Raw genomic sequence first — 19,450 nt, forward strand, 5'->3', positions numbered from 1 at the left:
CTTTTTATGGAGGAGCAAAGAAAGTGGTTTCTCGAGATGGCATCTACTCCTGATGAAGATGCTGTGAACACTGTTGACATGACAAAGCATTTAGAATACTGCATAAGCTTAGCCGATAAAGCAGAGGCAGGGTTTCAGAGGACTGCCTCCAATGTTGAAAGAAGTCCTGTAGGTAAAACGCTATCAAACAGTATTGCATGTTACAGAGAAATCTCTCTTGAAAGAGTCAATCGATGCGGCAAACTTTGCTGTTATCTCATTTGAAGAAATTGCCAAGGCCACCCCAATCTTCAGCAACCACCACCCTAATCAGTAAGCAGCCATCAGCATCGAGGCAAGGCCCTCCACCAGCAAAAAGATTACAGCTCACTAAAGGCTCAGATGATCATTAGCATTTTCGGCAATAAACTATTTTTAAATTAAGGTATGTACAGTGTTTTCTTAGACATAATGCTATGACAGCCAGGCACGGTGGCTTATGCCTGGAATCCCAGCACTTTGTGAGGCCGAGGCGGGCAATCACCTGAGGTCAGGAGTTCGAGATCAGTCTGGCCAACATGGGGAAATCCTGTCTCTATTAAAAATACAGGCCGGGCGCAGTGGCTTACGCCTGTAACCCCAGCACTTTGGGAGGCCGAGGCGGGCGGATCACGAGGTCAGGAGATCAAGACCATCCTGGCTAACACGGTGAAACCCCATCTCTACTAAAAATACAAAAAATTAGCTGGGCGTGGTGGTGGGTGCCTGTAGTCCCAGCTACTCGGGAGGCTGAGGCAGGAGAATGGCGTGAACCTGGGAGGCGGAGCTTGCAGTGAGCCAAGATTGTGCCACTACACTCCAGCCTGGGCGATACAGCAAGACTCTGTCTCAAAAAATAAATAAATAAATAAATAAAAATACAAAAATTAGCCAGGCGTGGTGGTGTGTGCTTGTAATCCCAGTTACTCGGGAGCCTGAGGCAGGAGAATCACTTGAACCCAGGAGGTGGAGATTGCAGTGAGCAGAGACTGTGCAACTACACTTCAGCCTGGGTGACAAAGCAAGACTGAATCTCAAAAAAAAAAAAAAGACATAATACTATTGCACACTTAAGAGACTACAGGATAGTGTAAACATATGCTTTTTGTTTGGTCTTTTATTTTTATTTATTTATTTATTTATTTTGAGACAGAGTCTTGCTCTGTCGCCCAGGCTGGAGTGCAGTGGCCGGATCTCAGCTCACTGCAAGCTCCGCCTCCCAGCTTCACGCCATTCTCCTGCCTCAGCCTCCCGAGTAGCTGGGACTACAGGCGCCCGCCACCACGCCCAGCTAATTTTTTGTAATTTTTAGTAGAGACAGTGTTTCACCATATTAACCAGGATGGTCTCAATCTCCTGACCTCATGATCTGCCCACCGCGGCCTCCCAAAGTGCTGGGGTTACAGGCGTGAGCCACTGCGCCCGGCCTGGTCTTTTATTTTTGAGACAGGGTCTCATTTTGTTACCTAGGTTTGAGTGCAGTGGCACAATCTCGGCTCACTGCGGCCTCGACCTCCCAAGCTCCAGTGATCCCACTGCATTAGCCTCCCAAGTAGCTGGGACCAGAGGCGTGTGCTACCATGCCTGGCTAATTTTTCCTTTTTTTTTTTTTTTTTTTTTTTTAGAGATGGGGTCTCGCTCGGCTGCCCAGGCTGGTCTTGAACTACTGAGCTCAAGCAACCCTCCTGCCTTGGCCTCCCAAAGTGCCGAGATTATAGGTGTGAGCCACCATGTATGGCCCATAACCTGTTTTTTAATTAAGGTACGTATACTGTTTTCTCAGACATAATGCTACTGCACACTTAATAGACAACAGTATAGCTTAAACATAACTTTGATATGCACTGGGAAACCAAAACATTCATGTGACTTGCTTTACTGTGATATTCGCTTTACAGTTTGGAAGCAATCCTGCAGTATCTCCAACACATGCGTGTGGACCCAAAGGAATGAGAAGGAAGAAAATAACAAAGAGTAGAAGCCAATGAAACTGATCACGTCTAGCCAGACTGACCAAGAAATAGAGTAAGAAAAAACAATCTGTAAAACATTGCTGTATAAGCAATGAAAAAGGAGACATCACTACAGACCCTTCAGACAGTCAATGTAGAATAAAGGAATAATTTGGACCATATGCCAATACTTTGGACGGTTTGGGTGAAATGGACGTTTTAGGCTGTATTAATAGCAAGTGTAAATGCCTGAGGGTACTAGCCCGGCTGGTGCATGTAGGGGCTGTGGACAGGATAATGTTGTCCAAGCAGTCAGTCTGATGGTGGTGAGTCAGACAGGTAGCACTGATCAGAGGGCAGCGGGAAGCCATTTGGAGGTTCTGGGCAGAAGAGTGGCCTGGCGAAGTGTGCACTCTGAAGACGCCCTCCAGCTGCTACTGTATGAAGAATACCTAAGAATAGGTAGCCTTGTAGGGGGCCCCTGGTGCCTCTTTTCAGGAGAGCCAGGCCCAGAGCCCAGCAAACAATGGCAGAGTGTGGGGGTGAGAAGGAGGAGGGGGAAGGCAGGGCCTGGAGCCTGGCATGGGTGCCACAAATGGGGTTCCAAGAGACACCGGAGGTCAGGGGTGGGGCTTTGCTACACGAACCTACAGAGGACATGAAGCCTTCAGGGGAAGCAATGCCTGTTTTCCTGTCCCAGCCCGACAGGAGGGCCTCAAACCTACCCCTACTGCGGCTCAGAAAAGGACGCTTGAGGGGTCAGAAGGACCCTCCCCTGCTGGGGCCAGGGGAACTCAGAGCCTGAACACATGCATGACCATCTCCATCTCCGGCACCAACCCCAACTGCAGGTGAGCTGTGTCCATGTGAGGGCACTCAGCCTGGTAAGAACAGGGAGGGTCCACGAGAGGGTCCCAAGAAGGCAGGGCCCTGACGCAGGGAAACAATCAGAGATGCAGAGACATGAAGGACATGGACTGGGGTAAGTGCTTGCTGCCGAGGTTTACCTATCTGGATTGTGGGCAAGTCGAAGAGAGCCTGGTGCCTGACCACCCCACCTGACTCCTCCAGGCTCAAGCCCAGGCCGTATGAGGCCTGTCCCACCCGTTCTCCCTTGGCACAGACTGCACCCCCACCACCCCGCAAAGCCTGAACGAGACGCGCTCTGTCTTCTTCCTACCGCGGCGTGGCTGTTCCTTCCCCTGCACCTATGTCTCAGCTAGCACCCACGTCTCTCTCACGGGCCAGACTGTGTGTCACCAACCTGGAATGGCCCCCACAAACCCCAGGCTGGGTCGGGGCCTCCATGGAGCTCCCGCAGCCCCCTAAGTGCCCCAAACAGGACCGTGTTTGCTGGAAGCACGAGAGTGAAGGAAGTCGCCCTTTGCAAGGCGAGGAGTCCGCTTCTTGGAGATGGCAGGCTGGGGCCCCTGTCGCCAGCATCCCTGATCAGGATGGGGCTGGCCCACGAGGTTGAGGTTCTGCCCATTCCCAGCGCAGCACCTGCATCTCTGAGCCTCAGTTTCCTCACCTGTGGGATGGAGCAATGGCGTGCGCCCCTCCTACCGCAGCCCACCTGCTGCCACTCACCGAGCAGGCTCTGCCGCTCCTCTTTCTTCCGGGCCTTCTGCTTGGCCTCCAGCTGTACCACAGACAGGGACGGGCCCACCGTGGGGCTGGGGAGGGCGCTGGCGGCGAAGCGTGCCAGCAGGCCCAGCCCACTCTCCTCCAGGCCCGGCGACAGGGCCCGCTCCCGGGCACCCAGCCTATAGCCGCTGCCACTGGCCTCGTCCTCCTCAAGCTCCTCTTCCTCGTCCTCCTCCTCCGAGCTCTCATCTGGCGTGCAGAAAACAAGGACCGAGTCAGAGCCTTAGCCTTGGCGAGGGCCGCCCCCCACCACCCCCCCTGGCCTGGAGTGGCCTCTGGGCTCCAGCCTAGCCCCTCAGTCCTCAGCTGGGGGCTGCCGGGGGTGGATGCACCCAGCCCATGGGTTCCCCCCACCCGATAGCCCAATGCCCCCAGCCAGCTGAGCCCAATGTGGGCGTCCCGGAAGGCCCAGAAGTGGGCAGCGGCCTTGTGTGTCAGGGTGGGCTTCTGTGAGGGGCACCAACATGCACCTGTGCTGTGGCAGGGGCCAGACACACGGACAAGGACTGGAGACAGTGCTCTCCACGGTCACACACACACACACACGCCCCAACACACAACACAGAGGCAGAAGAGGAGAAGGAAAGAGGAAGCGGAGGGAGGTGAGCAGGGAAGAGGGCCCTGGGGGCTCAGGCCAGGGGTTCTGGGCACAGGCGCCCGCGGCAGCTTCACCAGCTGAGTCCTGGAGGCTGGCGGCAGGAGAAGGTGGAGTTTGGACTCTTCCTGGGGGCCAGGGGACCCCCATGGTTTCAGCCCTGAGAAGGAATCTGGAGTCTAAAGTTGACTCCTGGCATCGCTTGAACCCGGGAGGCGGAGATTGCGGTGAAGCAAGATCACGCCCCTGCACTCCAGCCTGGGTAACAAGAGTGAGACTTGGTCTCAAAAAAATAAAATAAAATAAAGTTGACTCCTGACTGGGCGCAGTGGCTCACGCCTGTTAATCCCAATGCTTTGGGAGGCCGAGGCAGGAGGATCACTTGAGCCCAGGAGTTTCAGACCAGCCTGGGCAACGTAGAGAATCCCCGTGTCTAATTTTCTAGAAAAATTAATTTTTAAAAATCAAGTTGACTCCTAGCAACTCCCCTATTCTGAGGAGGCTGGGCAAGTCCTTGGCCCTCTCAGAGCCTCTGTTTTCTCACCTGCAGCAAGGGGTGACCCTCCCAGCTCACTGGCTCAGCCAAGGGCAGGGTCCAAAGAGAATCATTTGCATGGAGGATGAAGCGATTTGCAAGCTTAAAGATGATGAAACAGAAACAGGGCCACCCCTGTGACTTGCAGGCAGGAACTGTGCTGTCCCCGTGCCTAGGGAGCTAAAGCCAGCTGTGACTCTTCACTCATGGGATGCCCAGGAAGGGCAGGGGTAGACTGAGGCCCAACCGGGTTAAGCAGTTGGGCAGTAGAAGAGCAGGCTCGAACCCAGAACTGGCAGACTGTCTAAAGAAGCCCCAGGGCTGGGCAAGGTGGTTCACTCCTGTAATCCCAGCACTTCGAGAGGCTGAGGCGGGAAGATCTCAAGGCTAGGAGTTCGAGACCAGCCTGGGCAACAGAGCAAACCTTGTCTCTACAAAAAAAAAAACTTTTTTTTTTTGAGACGGAGTCTCGCACTGTCGCCCAGGCTGGAGTGCAGTGGCTCGATCTCGCTCATTGCAAGCTCCGCCTCCCAAGTTAACGCCATTCTCCTGCCTCAGCCTCCCAAGTAGCTGGGACTACAGGCGCCTGCCACCACACCTGGCTAATTTTTTTTTGTATTTTTAGTAGAGACGGGGTTTCACCATATTAGCCAGGAATGGTCTCCATCTGCTGACCTCGTGATCCGCCCACCTCGGCCTCCCAAAAGTTCTGGGATTACAGGCGTGAGCCACTGCCCTCGGCCCCCCCAAAAAATTTTAAAAATTAGCCAGGCATGGTGGCACACACCTGCTGTCCCGGCAACTCCGGAGGCAGAAGCGGGAGGATCACTTGAGCTCAGGAGTCCGAGGCTGCTGTGAGTTACGGTGGCAACACTGGAGTCCAGCCTGGGTGACAGAGCAAGACCCTGTCTCAAAAATAAATAGGCCAGCACAGTGGCTCATGCCTGTCATCCCAGCACTTTGGGAGGCCGAGGCAGGTGGATCACGATGTCAGGAGTTCGAGATCAGCTTGGCCAACCTGGTAAAACTCCATCTCTACTAAAAATACAAAAATCATTCGGGCGGGGTGGCGGGCACCTGCAATCCCTGCTACTCGGGAGGCTGAGGCAGAAGACTCACTTGAACCCGGGAGGCAGAGGTCATAGGGAGCCGTGATGGTACCACTGCACTCCAGCCTGGGTGACAGAGCAAGACTCCATCTCAAAAAATAATAATAAAAACTTAAAAAAAATAAAGAAGCCCCAGCCTGTCTCTCTCGTTGGTGACTTAAGATGAGCATCATCCAGTAACCTTCCCTGCCTGCCTGAGAGTCTGCAGCCCCCAGAGCCCAGCCCAGGCTCGCAGGACAAAGGCAGCTGGCAGACAAGAGGCTCCCTGCACACAAACCAAATCTCCCCCACCAAAAAGACAGACTGTCTTGAGGCAGAGACTTACTTCCAAGGATGGGCAGGTGGTAGGCCTCAGAGAGCAAACTCCGCCCTGGGATGCCACATCCAAAGTGTCACCCACGAGCAGTTAACAGGGGCGCCTGTCTGCCTCGCGGACCAGAGTGCTGGGAGCCGGAAGGGGACTCTGGGTGCCGCAGGGCTGGAAGGTGGCCCCTTCCAGCAAGAAGAGGCAGACACCAGACCCTCTCTCTCCAGGACGGGGAGCAGTCTAGGCTCAGGGAGATAGACGGGGAAGACGGACAGCCAACTCCACAGTCTCCTGCCAATGCCCCAAGCCGCCTGCTTGCTTAAGCAACTTGTGGCCAAAAGCAGTGGCCCCAGGGGTGCCAATGAGGGCAGAGGTTCCGTCTGTCTACTCGTGTATTGGAGGGAGCCCGGATTTCTGCTGGGCCACCTCACAGAGGACGGTGATGAGTCTGAGGAGTCCGCAGAGGGGTAGAGGGAGGGAGGAGCCAGAGGGAGAGGGAGGAGGTTTGTTAAGAGGGTGAGAGGGGAGGCTGGCCCCCGGAGCGATGGATGAAGCAGGCTGGAGAGGCCAGCCGGGCAGGCGGGGGCAGGCAGGCAGGCAGTGCACACTTGCGATCATTCACATTGCAGGCGTCACATGGCTCTGTCTCCGCCCCAGTGGGCCACAGCGGCAAAGCAGGCTAAGTGTAGGCAGACTTTCGACAGCGCCTGGGTCCCCCACATCGGGTCTCCCTGGGGTGGGCCAATTTGAGCAGGGTGGTGCCGGGGGGTGCTGGTTAGGGGGTGGGGGCGGAGGGTTGGACGTGAGGCCAGGGATCTTCCCTTCTAGCCACTCAGGTGCGCAGACTCCAGAAATCTTTCCTATCCAGAGGAATTCCCAAGCAGCAGGGGCTGTGGCGGGAGGGCAAGCTCTGGGTTTCTGGACGCTCGCAACGTCCACACCAGAGCCCAGAAAGCTGGGAGCAGCTCGATGCCTGCACGCTGGCATGGGAGCCCCTCCCACCACCCTGCGTGCTTGACAAGGCCACGCCTGCTGCCCCTACGGGGTCTGGGGCACACTCCGCTAGCGTCCACAGCAGGCCGGGGAGCAGAGGGGCTCTCAGGACCAAGAAAACCTTTCTGGAGTTGTCCACACCTGAGGCAACAAAGCCTGCCAAGGGCTGGGGACAGGGAGGGGGGAAAAAAGTCCCATCAAAGTAACCCAAGGAAATGCAGAAAAACTTTATTATTATTATTATTTAAAGAAAAAAACAACAACAAAAAAAAGATCTTGGCTCAGGACATGGGGTTGGCGGTGACAGGTTGGTGGTAAATGTCGGAGCGATCTGCTGCTGCCAGACCCGGTGGGGGCGAACCCCGAGGAGGGAGGTGCACGGAGGACAGAAAGAAAAGCGTTTTGCCTACCTACGGAGCAACGAGCCAGGCTCGCACCCAAGCTCAGTGACCCGCTGCGCCGTCTGCCCTACTCCCAGCCTTCGCTTTGCGTCCAGAGTGCAGCGTGAGAGCAAATGCAAGAGACCAAAACAGACATTCAAAGCGTCATGGGGAGGGGTCAAGGGTGGAGGGATGGTCGGGCTGCTGGAAGAAGCAGACACACTAGAAAAGCCAAGCCAGTTATGGAGTTTAGTACCAGGTCAGCGAGGCCCTATTACCCAAATATCCCTTTCAAGACCTGCTCAATGGTGGACTGGCGGGGGTGGAGGGGGGCACCGAGGAGCCTGGGCCTCCCCAGCCTCCCCTCGCCCCCCGCACTCCCCTATCTGGGTCCTGTCCACTTGGCACTGCGGCATCCAGCCCGGAGCCCCTTCCTAAGAGGCCTAGGGGGCTGCCTGCTTCTCTGTGGGGTCTGAGCTGGGGCAGGAGGGCTCAAAAACTTGGAAGTGGGAACCATGGCTTTAAGGAGGCGTGGGGTGGGGGCGTGCGGTGGGGGCGTGGGGTCCAGCCCATGGGGGAGATGGGGGAGAGGGAGGAGGCTGGGGAGGGACACGGGGATCATAAACTAACCCGACTCATCCATGGACAGCCAGGACAGGGGGAGGCCTCAGAAAATGAGGCTGGCCAGCGGGTCAGGGGCCTTTCTTCTTGGCCCGGGTGGCGGTCGCTCAGAGAGGTAGTAGCAGCCCAGGGGAACATGGGCCCTGGGGCATCGTACTCCTTGCCATACCACCTCCTGGTCACCCAAATGGATCTCTGCCAATCTGGAGGGGAGGTCTGGGAGGGGAAGTGGTAGACCAGGAATTCGAGAGCAGGGCTGGAAAAACAGGGCGGGGTAGGGGGGGACAGCGTTCAGGTCCCAGGGTGCCTGAGCCAGGTCAGACCCAGGGACATGATGACACCCCCAGGCTTTCCTCAGGGAGTAGCTGACATTCAGGTGTGGCTACCCAGGGCCTGGGGGATCCCCTCGGCTGGCCCTAGGGGGAGTTGGCCCTGAAGCAAATCCTAAAACCAGGGCTAGGAAAAAATGTCAGAGCTTCACCTGCTTTCCTTCCTTGGGGCATTTCTGGTTGAAGGGCCTGAAAGGCTCACACATGTCTAATCTCAGAAGCACAATTCCGACACTAAAGAGGGCAAGGCCAGTAGGTTCTCAGGGCCCACGCAGCTCTCTTTTGAGAACCGAGGTGGCTGAGGACCCCGGGCTGAGACCAGGCCAGCCCCTCTCCAAACAGAGCATGACGTTCTGTCCCTAGACATGGCAACAGAGCCGCTTTCGTACTGAATGAAAGAGACCGGGGGTGTCAAAGGCTCTGGGCCCTGCGCTGCCTACACGCCCTTCAAAACAGAAATACACGTGAGAAGCCAAGTGTTTACAAATAATAGTTTTTAACCACTGGCAAGTAAGAATAGAGCTTTAAGAAAATAAAAGACAAAACAAGCAACTAAAAAAACATGATGATGCTGGAGGTGAAGGCGCTTGATTTTAAACCTGAAAAATGAAATGAATGCCAATCGCTACCAGGGATATTTGAATAACACAGGCAAGCGGCAGGCGGCACGGTCCCGTCCCTACTCCTTCTGGGTGGGGAGGAGGGAGGGGAGGAGGTGGGGGAGAAACAAAATGAGAGGGAAGCGTCAACCTAATGTCTAGTAAGGACACAGCAAGAGAGACAAGGCACACAGGTTTAGTTAAAAATGAACTCGATATGTTTAATAAAGCTTGGTATTACCAAAATCGCAGTACAAACATCAAGTCACACGCCCACACGACAGAATTCCATTTACAAAATGTTCCTCGGGAAGCCTCCACCGAACCCGTGCCCAAAGAGAGCCCGACCCAAGCCTGGGGTCTCTGGGTGGGCAGAAAAGGTGAGTGCGGGGGGTTGGGGAGAACTGGGGGGGGAGTGGGGAAGGGGAGGAGGGCAGGGAAGAGGGAAAGTGGAGAAAAACGCAGACTCAAAAGCAGTCCATATAACAGCTCAAAAAGAGCCAGCCGGTGATATTATCACAATGATACAGTACAAATCAAAGCAAAAATCAAAATCATTCAGCTGATTAACAGCAGGCTACGCTGCCAAGATCCCAGATGGCAGCCTTCTCGCGGCCATCCGCATGGGCCTCCTCACCCACCATCTCTCCCGTGCGCCCACTCGCTTCCCTCTCGCTCACTCGCACGCACTCTCTCGCTAGGAAACACGGAAGGTATTTTGTGTTTGGAGCTAGTAACCTTGGTCAAACGATTCCTCCGAGGAGTCGCTGAAGGAGGAACGCGCCTCGGCCTCTCGAAGCAGCAAACAAAATGGCTGCTTCCTGCTGGTGGCCGGCTTGGGTTTCAGAGTCCGGGGGGCCACCAGGCCCCTCTTGGTCAGCTTGGGGCCGCCAGCCGCCTTGCTGTTCTTTGCCACCATGCCACACAGGAGAGAAGGCGTCAGTTTGGAGCTGGAGGGGCCTTGGGCGGGCCACTCGTCCTTCAGGAATTCTTCATCTTCCTCTGAGTCCGTATCTGCAGTCAAAGTAGTTTTTAATAGAGATAAGTCACAGGGCAGCGGGAGCTGGTGTCACTGTATTGGTTTTAATGGTTCTGAGAACGCACTGGAAGGTGCCAGAACAAATAGGTCTGAATACCTAGTAGGCAGCCGTGGGAAGGCCTTGCCCAATGTCACCAGCTCCCCTCCCAGTCCAGGCTTCTTCCTTGCTCCGGGTGCCTCGGCCATTGCACGGCATCTTCCGAGTGCTGGACCCAGACCCTTCCTAGACTGGATGCTTCCAGCCTCACCCACCAGTCACTCCAGCCTTTCCGGGCACCAGGGGATGAGAGGAGCCCCATGCTCAGGAAGGACGGTCCCCTGGTCACAGCGGTCACTGCCTGTCCCATGGGATTACAATGGGCCAAGGGCGACAACCGCAGAGGACCTGACTCAGGAGGGGAAGGGCTCATGAGAGCAGATCACGCATTCTCTTCCCAATGCCCCTCCCAGCGGCCTCCTAGTGGCAGCACGAGACAGGCCACGGTAAGAGTGCTTACACCATGGAAATCGGCAAACGCTGTTACTGCTAGCTATTCCCTTGGCCTTCTTTCTACAAGCCGGTGCACTGACACACCACTGCTGGCTTCCCCGAAGTCTCCAGCCTCACTATACAATGAGGACAAGAGTCTTCAAACCTTCCAGAGAGACAGCCAGCCAGCTTTGGGAGGGGAGCCTGCGAAGCAGGCATTGCTCCGGTCCCTGCCATGCCCATGCCATTTTGATTTGTTTTTCATACTGGGCAAGATGGAAACACAGGGATTCCAGAGACAGAGAATAATCCCTTGATCTGCTGAAATCCACTCCCAATAGGGGGAACATGAACCAACACAGCTACAGCTCTGGCAGCACCCGCCACCTCCAAGAGAAACCACACGGGCCGGGCGCGGTGGCTCAAGCCTGTAATCCCAGCACTTTGGGAGGCCGAGACGGGCGGATCACGAGCTCAGGAGATCGAGACCATCCTGGCTAACACTGTGAAACTCCGTCTCTACTAAAAAATACAAAAAACTAGCCAGGCGAGGTGGCGGGCGCCTGTAGTCCCAGCTACTCAGGAGGCTGAGGCAGGAGAATGGCGTAAACCCGGGAGGCGGAGCTTGCAGTGAGCTGAGATCTGGCCACTGCACTCCAGCCCGGGCGACAGAGTGAGACTCCGTCTCAAAAAAAAAAAAAAAAAAAAAGAGAAACCACACGCACGTGTCCATGGCAGGCATTCCTCTGACTGCTCCCACCAACACCTAAGCTTTCACTCCAGCAAGACCCCAACCTCAGGATGGTCCAGCAACCCTGGGGTGAGACAAGGTCCAGTCCCGCCAGGCTACCAGCCCCTGCTCATCTACCAGTCAAAGCGTGCTCTCTCTCGTATGCTCCAATCTGTCCCTCCCAAGGCTGTGTCCCAGGCTGGAGAGACCAGTGGGTGACAATCAACTTGGCCTCCTACAAGAACCCACAGGGAGGTCAGGCATGGTGGCTTGCATCTATAATCCCACCACTTTGGGAGGCTGAAGCGGGCAGCACACATGAGGCCAGGAGTTCGAAATCAGCCTGGCCAACAAGGCGAAATCCCATCTGTATTTTAAACAAATACAAAAACTGTTGTATTTTCTATTTGTATTGTATTGTGGTGGTTGGCGCCTGTAATCCCAGCTACTCAGGAGGCTGAGGTGGGAGGATCACTTGAATCCAGGAGGTGGAGGTTGCAGTGAGGCCAAGATCACACCACTGCACTCTAGCCTGAGCAACAGAGCAAGACATCATCTAAAAACAAAACAAAAAAAAAACAAAAAAACAAAAAACAAAAACCCACAGGGCATGCCACCAACCCTATAATCGAAACTGAAAAAGCAAGAGGAAACTGTTCTCGCTTCGACCTCGTCCATCTCAGCACCTCCCTGCTGGACACACTCCTACCTGCTTGTGGACCCTGCACTCTCTCTGACCCAGGAGTGCAGAAAAGCAGATTATAAAAAACAGGAGTGCTCTGCAGAGCCAGGTGAATCCCACAGCCACCATCTCGCTGGAGCCAGGCCCATGAATTCCTCACTGCTACATTAGTCTGTTTCTCTCATCCAGGACAGCGGAGTTTTCAACAAAGGCAAGATGAAGTGAGGGTGCCCATCTGAGCATTCCCAGACCAGGCACGGCAGCTCATGCCTCTAATCCCAGCACTTTGGGAGGCTGAGGCAGGCGGATCACCTGAGGTCAGGCGCTCAAGACCAGCCTGGCCAGTGTGATGAAACCCCGTCTCTACTAAAAATAACAAAATTAGCTGGGCGTGGTGATGTGTGCCTGTAACCCCAGCTACTCAGGAGGCTGAGGCAGGACAATCACTTGAACCTAGGAGGCGGAGGTTGCAGTGAGTCGAGATCATGCCATTGCACTCCAGCCTGGGCAACAAGAGTGAAACTCCATCTCAAAATAATAATAATAATAAATAAATAAAACGAACATTCCCTCACACGTGCCAAGAGTGAACACACCAGCTTGGAGCACCCCAGAGACCTCAGGGACAGAGCTCATCTCTGACCTTCGGTTCGACCCCATCCACATCCACCTAAAAGTGGGGAATTCTTTCAGCTGTCACCCAGACTGCATCCACTGACCCCACTCCCTCAGAAGATCAAAAGAACAGCCATCTCCCCCCAACTTCGCTGAACCCCCTTTACTTTTCCAAAATGAGCAGAGATTGAGAGAGCAAAAGAAAGCCCCTCCCTCCCCCTCCTCAGAGTGATGAGTCTCTGGCACTGTCCCTCCCTGCTTGTGCCCACGCACACTGGCCAGGGGCCTGTGCTGTACTTCTCTGATCACACCCATCCCAATCAGAGAGGCACGGAAGCCACGACACTCTCATACGTCCTCAGCATAGAAGGCACGAGTCAGCAGCTTAACTCACACCCATGGGGAGCATCAGTCCTGGTGACCTGCTAGCCCAGGAAAAACACATGTACCCCAAAAAAAACCAGCAGCTTAATCCCATGCCAAGTGCCACATTCCGCTCTCTGCCCACGTGAGCCCACTTAAGGCCCCCCAACAGCCCCATAAAGCAGGTAACGATATCTTAAAACTCTGAGTCCATAAACACTTTTTATTTTCTTAAGAAAACACACTTTACTATATCAGTAAACGGGTCCACTTTTCACCCTTGACATTCAAACTCCCTCCCTTCTCCGCCCATAGCCAATCAAAAGCCCCAGACACACAGAACCAGGCAGTTGCCAATGCAAAAGCTCTCCACACGCCCCAGGGACTGGGGATTCCCAGAACAGCCACCACAGACACTGACATGGGCCAGAACCCAGGAGGCTCCTCCTGGCCTCCCTGCAGCAGCCACAAACTTAGCACCTGTCCACAAATACTAAGCAAGCACCCTCTACCAACCAGGCAGCAGGCTCTGGGCCACAAGAGGCCATGACCATGAGGACACTCCAATCTGGCAGTCTCTTGTTAAATGAGATAAAACTCCATTCTTCAGTCCCACCAGGACAGATTCATTTCAAGTGCTCAATAGCAGCTGAGCAAGGCAGTTCACGCCTGTAATTGCAGCACTTTGGGAGGCTGAGGCAGAAGATGTCGAGCCCAGGAGCTTAAGACCAGCATGGACAACATAGCAAGACTTAGCCTCTATAAAAATAAAAATAGATTAGCTGGGTGTAGTAGTGTGCGCCTATGGTCCCAGCTATTCGGGAGGCTAAAGCGGGAGGCTTGCTTAAGGTCAGGAGTTCCAGACTAGCCTGGAAGACAGGGAGACCCCATCTCTACGAAAATAAAAATAAATTAGCTGCATGCGGTGGTACACAGCGGTAGCTCCAGATACTGAGAAGGCTCAGTGGGGAGGACTGCCTGAGCCCAGGCACCAGCCTGGAAAACACAGCAAGACCCTGTCTCTACAAAAAAATTTTAAAATTAGCCGGGTGTGGTGGTGCTCACCTAGTCTCAGCTACTCAGGGGGGCTAGGGCAGGAGGATCACTTGAGCCCAGGAGCTGAAGGCTGCAGTGAGTTATGATGGCCCCACTGCACTCCAACCTAGGCAATAAGGAGAGACACTGTCTCAAAAAACGCAGGGCGCGGTAGCTCACTCCTGTAATCCCAGCACTTTGGAGGCTGAGGCGGGTGGATCACCTGAGGTCAGGAGTTCAGGACCAGCCTGGCCAACATGGTAAAACCCCATCTCTACTAGAAACACAAAATTAGCCGGGCGTGGTGGCACGCTACTCGGGAGGCCGAGACAAGGGAATTGCTTGAACCCAGGAGGTGGAAGTTGCAATGAGCCAAGATCACACCACTGTGCTCCAGCCTAGATGACAGCGTGAGACGCTGTCTCAAAAAAAAACAACCAAAAGCAAAAACAAAACGCAAAAAACAAAAACAACTCAATAGTGGGCCACAGCCATGATGGCAGCGGTTCCAGAGAGTAGGTGGGTCAGGCCAAACCAGGTTTAACCCCGAGTCGCCTCTCCGCACGTGAGCGCACACACTCCCTCTGGCTCTCAGGCCTCAGCATCCCCAGCAACAACATGGGGGTACCACTGTCAGAGCTGCCATAGACACAATAATGCCAATGAAGCCCTGCATTCAGAGTCCAGCACTGGGCGCTCCATAAACGCTGTTTCCGCCAACACTTCGCTACAAAGCTGTGGTCCACAACAGACAGCATACCTCCTGTGGGTAGGAGAGTCCAGTCACCTGTAGGACCCTCAAGAGCAGTCGCGCTCCAGGCCTGTCTAGGCCAAACAGCTGCAAACTCTATGGCACGCAAAGCCTACAAGCCAATGGCATCCGGTAGGTAAGCGGAGGGCGGGCAAGAGAGCGCTGGTGGACGTCGGCTTCCAACCGCCAATCACGGGCGCCCACCAATCACCGGCATCACACTCACCAATCACAGGCATATCCGCTTCAGGCGGCCTCCCCCCCAACTTCCGGCTTGGAGGCCATGCCAAGCCTAGGCACTTTAGTGCGAGAGAGAGAGAGAGAGAGAGAGAGAAGAGAAAGAAAGAAAAGAGAGGAGAAAGGAGAGAGAGAGAGAGAACGGTGGAGAGGAGAGGAGAAGAGAAGCAGCGGACCAAAGGTGGCGCGGCATCCGCTACTTACTGTAAGAGTAGCTGCTCACTTCCGAGGCAAACGGGGAATGGGCTGACTTGGGCTGGCCTCTGGCCTTGAACCCCACCTCCATCTTCCTGGCTTTGGCGGCCCTTTTGTGTTTACCTTCTCTGGAGGATTTCAGAGACAGGCCGAGGCCCTTGGCCAGCGCCTTCCTGTCCTTCCCCAGCAGGCTGTCGTAAGGAGTCAAGTACCTGCTGCAGCCCCCGCCAGTTTTCGATTTCCCCCCAGCACTGTCCGAAAACTTGAAGGGCGACTTCAACTTGTCCTGCTTGGTGAGGGAGAGGGCCTTATCGAGCTTGCTTGCCAGCTGCTCCTGGTCGCTGGCCATCTTCTTCTTCTTAATCTTTAGCTGGAGAGGGAAGGTGGGTCATGGGTTAAAAGATTTGACAAAACAGCGTAGTGGGTTTCTGTGTACATGCTCTGCCCAGCCTGGGCTCCAATCCTTCCCCTGCCTCTGTGATTTAACTCCTCTTAGCTTCTGTATCTATAAATATACATATATATATTTAGAGACGAAGTCTCGCTCTGTTGCCCAGGCTGGGGCGCAGCGGTGCGATCTCGGCTCACTGCAACCTCCACCTCCCAGGTCCAAGCAATTCTCCTGCCTCAGGCTCCCGACTAGCTGGGAGTCGGAAGTCACTGCAGCCTCGACCTCTGGGCTCTGTGACCCTCCCGCCTCAGCTTCTCTGGTAGCTGGACGAATACAGGCGTGTGCCACCACTCCTAATTGTTTTTATTTTTATTTTTGTAGAGAGGGGGTTTCACCATGTTGCACAGGCTGGTCTCAAACTTTTAGGCTCAAGGCATTCTCCCACCTCAGCCTCCCGAAATGTCGGGATTCCAAGCGTAAGCTACCACAACTGGCCAGCTTCAATGTTTAACTCTGTAAAATAGGGATACTTGTGTCTGGCATTACAAGGTGCTTCTGAAGATGAACTTGGGTAAGGTATGCAGTGACCACAATGTCTGGTACAAGGTAACCACTTATTAAACAGCCGGTGCTGTGGTTACATTAATCCCGGGCCCTGGCTTTCCGCGGCACTGCCTGCTGTCTCCTAAGGAAGCACTTCAAGCAAGTGCTGCTGCTGATGGCCTGGAGAAGGCAGCTGGATTAAGAGAGGAGGAAAGGAATCAAGATCAAAACCCCAGATTGAAGCACAGCTGATAGGCCTATCTCAGTCACCTGCAGCAGCTGACAAAGACTAGTGCACAGTCCAAACCAGTTTGCCTAACTAAAGGGGCCGAAGCTGCCAAAAAAAAAAAATGCCTCAAGTGTTCCTTGGATGTCTGAAGCAGAAAGACCCATTAGAGATTTCACAGATTAAATTCCTGCCTGCACGTCTATCATCAGCTGTAGGCATTTGTTGAAGTGAAACATGCAGTTTCAAAGCCATTGATGCCCCACGTTTGAACATTTTATCTCGATTTTCTTTAATCAAGTGACATTTCTTAAGAAAAAAGCTGGGATGGTGGCAATTAAAACAAAAGCATCCCTTACCACAATTTGAAAGTAAAAAATGTCTGGTGTACACACTGGCGATCTTTCGAAATCTTCCTAGACCCCGTGTCTCCCTCCATGAGCCTGCCCCCAACAGCCCCATAAAGCAGGTAACAATATCTTAACTCTGAGTCCATAAACACTTCTTATTTTCTTTTCTTAAGAAAACATGCTTTCTCAGCCACGTCAACCAAAATACCCCTCAGCCGGGTGCAGTGGCTCACGCCTGGAATCCCAGCACTTTGGGAGGCTGAGGTAGGCAGATCACCTGAGGTCAGGAGTTCAAGGCCAGCCTGGCCAAGATGGTGAAACCCTGTCTCTACTAAAAATACAAAAATTAGCCAGGCATGGTGGTGGGCGCCTGTAATTCCAGCTACTCGGGAGGTTGAGCCAGGAGAATCGCTTGAACCTGGGAGGCAGACGTTGCAGTGAGCTGAGACTGTGCCACTGCACTCCGACCTGGGCAACAGAGTGACTCCGTCTCAAAAAAACAAAACAAAACAGAAAACTACCCCTTTGCAGTGGGCTTTATGGGGAGGGATGACAAGGTATGTTAGTATTTACAGAAAGACACCTTAAGTGGATGATTTCAATGCTCTGAAGAAGTAAGAAGACTCAAGGAGTTGGCTCTCAGCCCATTACCCCTGGAGAGTTCAGAGAGGAAATTACCATGGCACCAAGCCCTTGTTTCTTAGAACTACAGAATGGCAAAGCCGCTCATTAAACAATTACACCGTTAAACAACAGAGCAATTGCACTATTTAGTTAAGAACTTGTATCTCTGCTTGGCTTTAGCAAAGGGTCATGCAGCACACGGAGGGAGACAGCTTTTAGGTCTCCTGTCTCTGAGGCTGTGTTACTTCGGTAGGTCTCTGACCTCCTCTGGGCCTTAATCTCCCCCTCTGTAAAATAAGGATTGGAGAAGAGTCGTCATTCTGGCACTAAGACAGCCACTTCTAAGGTTTCTGTACAGGAACAAGGGGCCTGCAAAGGGAGCGTGAACTCTTAACATACCCTCCAGACACCTGCCTGAAAGATCTCACACACCTGGAAGACTGGGTTACTTACCTGACTAATGAAGTCGGATGAGGCCTCATGTTCATCCCAAGTCTGGTTCCTCCCCCTGGCTTTCCCCATTCCGACGAGGGCATCGTGTTCCTCTTCAGACCCCTTGTGTCTCTTTCTTATCCCTGCTCCCAGCTCATAGTCATCTGATGTCAGCAGAGACTTGCTGCTCAGCCTGAAACGCAGACGCACTACCGGTCAGCACCCTGGCCAGACAAGACTTGCAGGCTGGGGTCCACCCTCGTGGCCCTGAAGGGTTGGGCTCTGGACGCTGAAGCGCGGACAGTGATGGCAGAGATGGGCGTGGGGAGATGGATCTTGTAAAACAACCGTGCTGGAATTCTGGGATATTTGTGAATGAGGCAGAATGAGAGTTGAAGGTGAAAGAAGGAAAAAAGCGTTTTCTCTCGTGTGTGCTTTCACGCGTACACACACACACACCTCTGTGTGGTCAAACACCTATTTACCAAATCGTGCCAAAAACAAAGATCAGAAACGCCAAGGAAATCCACCAGGATGGCAGGGGGAGTTTAGAACACAAGTTTACACAAAGAAGGATTCCAGTCTGTCTTCTCCAGCAAGGAAAAAAAAACGAAAAAGGAACCATTTGCTGGTCTCCAGAATCCCATGCGCAGTGGCAATGGGGACACAGACATGGCTTAGAAACCCCACTTGCTTGCTTGAAGCTGAAACTTCACAGGTGATCGAAACAGCCAATCTGTACTTGGTACTCACTGTGTGTCTTGCACTGTTCGTGACATATATCTTGGCCACAAACGTTTGGTGCTGCTGTATTTTATTTTTTATTTTTATTTTTTGGATGGAGTCTCACTCTGTTGCCCAGGATGCAGTGCAGTGGCTCAATTTCAGCTCACTGCAGCCTCTGCCTCCCAGGTTCAAGCAATTCTCCCACCTCAGCCTCCCGAATAGCTGGGACTACAGGCCCACACCACCACGCCCGGCTAATTTTTGTATTTTTAGTAGAGATGGGGTTTCTCCATGTTGCCCAGGCTGGTCTCAAACTCCTGATCTCAAGTGATCCGCCTGCCTCGGTGGCCTCCCAAAGTGCTGGGATTAAAGGCATGAGCCACCGTGGCCAACCTGTGTACTTAATTTTTTTATAGATGAGAAAATAGGTTCAGAAAAGCAAACACCTGGCCTGAGGTCAGTCACACTAAGGGATGGTGCTGGGACTCAAGAATAGGAAATTTAACCAGTGCAGGCCACACCCCTGACCACCACGCTGCTGGTGGCCGCAGCCTCCTGCTGTCTTCTCCAGGAAACTCTCCCTGCCCCTGCTGTGGCCAGTGAGGGAGATTTCTACCACTCTCCATCCCCTCTTCGGTCAGAAACATCCAAGGATGTTAAATGCAAGACGTGGGGGCCTTGGAGCTGTTTTATCCTGAGAAGACCTGTGGCCTTCCTACTGCCTCTCCTGTGCCCTCCGAAGGCCCCCCGGGCTCCTCCTTCCTCAGGGCAGGTCTTGAGCCACCTAGCGTCTACCCCGCCCTCCTGTCCCAGGCTCAGAACACTCCGACCCCTTTCCTTGACGGGCCCCTTTCCGCTTGTGCTAGGCACCCAGGGAAGGACGAAGCATCTTTGTGCACGCCTCGCCCTGCGGGAAAAGCTCTCGTTCCAGCTGGCGTTCAGAAAGACCCACACAGG

At 53.8% G+C, this 19,450-nt stretch overlaps 1 protein-coding gene across 9 annotated transcripts in view; it reads right to left on the bottom strand.

Annotated features, from left to right (window-relative positions):
* Positions 1-19,450, bottom strand: part of TNRC18 (trinucleotide repeat containing 18) — a 123,355-nt gene that overhangs the window by 37,899 nt on the left and 66,006 nt on the right. For all 9 annotated transcript variants that reach the window (XM_033193086.1, XM_033193083.1, XM_033193085.1 and 6 more), the window contains 4 exons: positions 17,789-17,960; positions 15,211-15,571; positions 9,824-10,099; positions 3,561-3,806 (listed from right to left, as the gene is read on the bottom strand). In XM_033193086.1, the coding sequence (XP_033048977.1) occupies positions 3,561-3,806; positions 9,824-10,099; positions 15,211-15,571; positions 17,789-17,960 (1,055 nt within the window). The remainder of the gene's footprint in view (positions 1-3,560; positions 3,807-9,823; positions 10,100-15,210; positions 15,572-17,788; positions 17,961-19,450) is intronic.

The sequence above is a fragment of the Trachypithecus francoisi genome, unplaced genomic scaffold, assembly GCF_009764315.1.
Source record: "Trachypithecus francoisi isolate TF-2019V2 unplaced genomic scaffold, Tfra_2.0 Lachesis_group4, whole genome shotgun sequence".
Lineage (NCBI taxonomy): Eukaryota > Metazoa > Chordata > Mammalia > Primates > Cercopithecidae > Trachypithecus > Trachypithecus francoisi.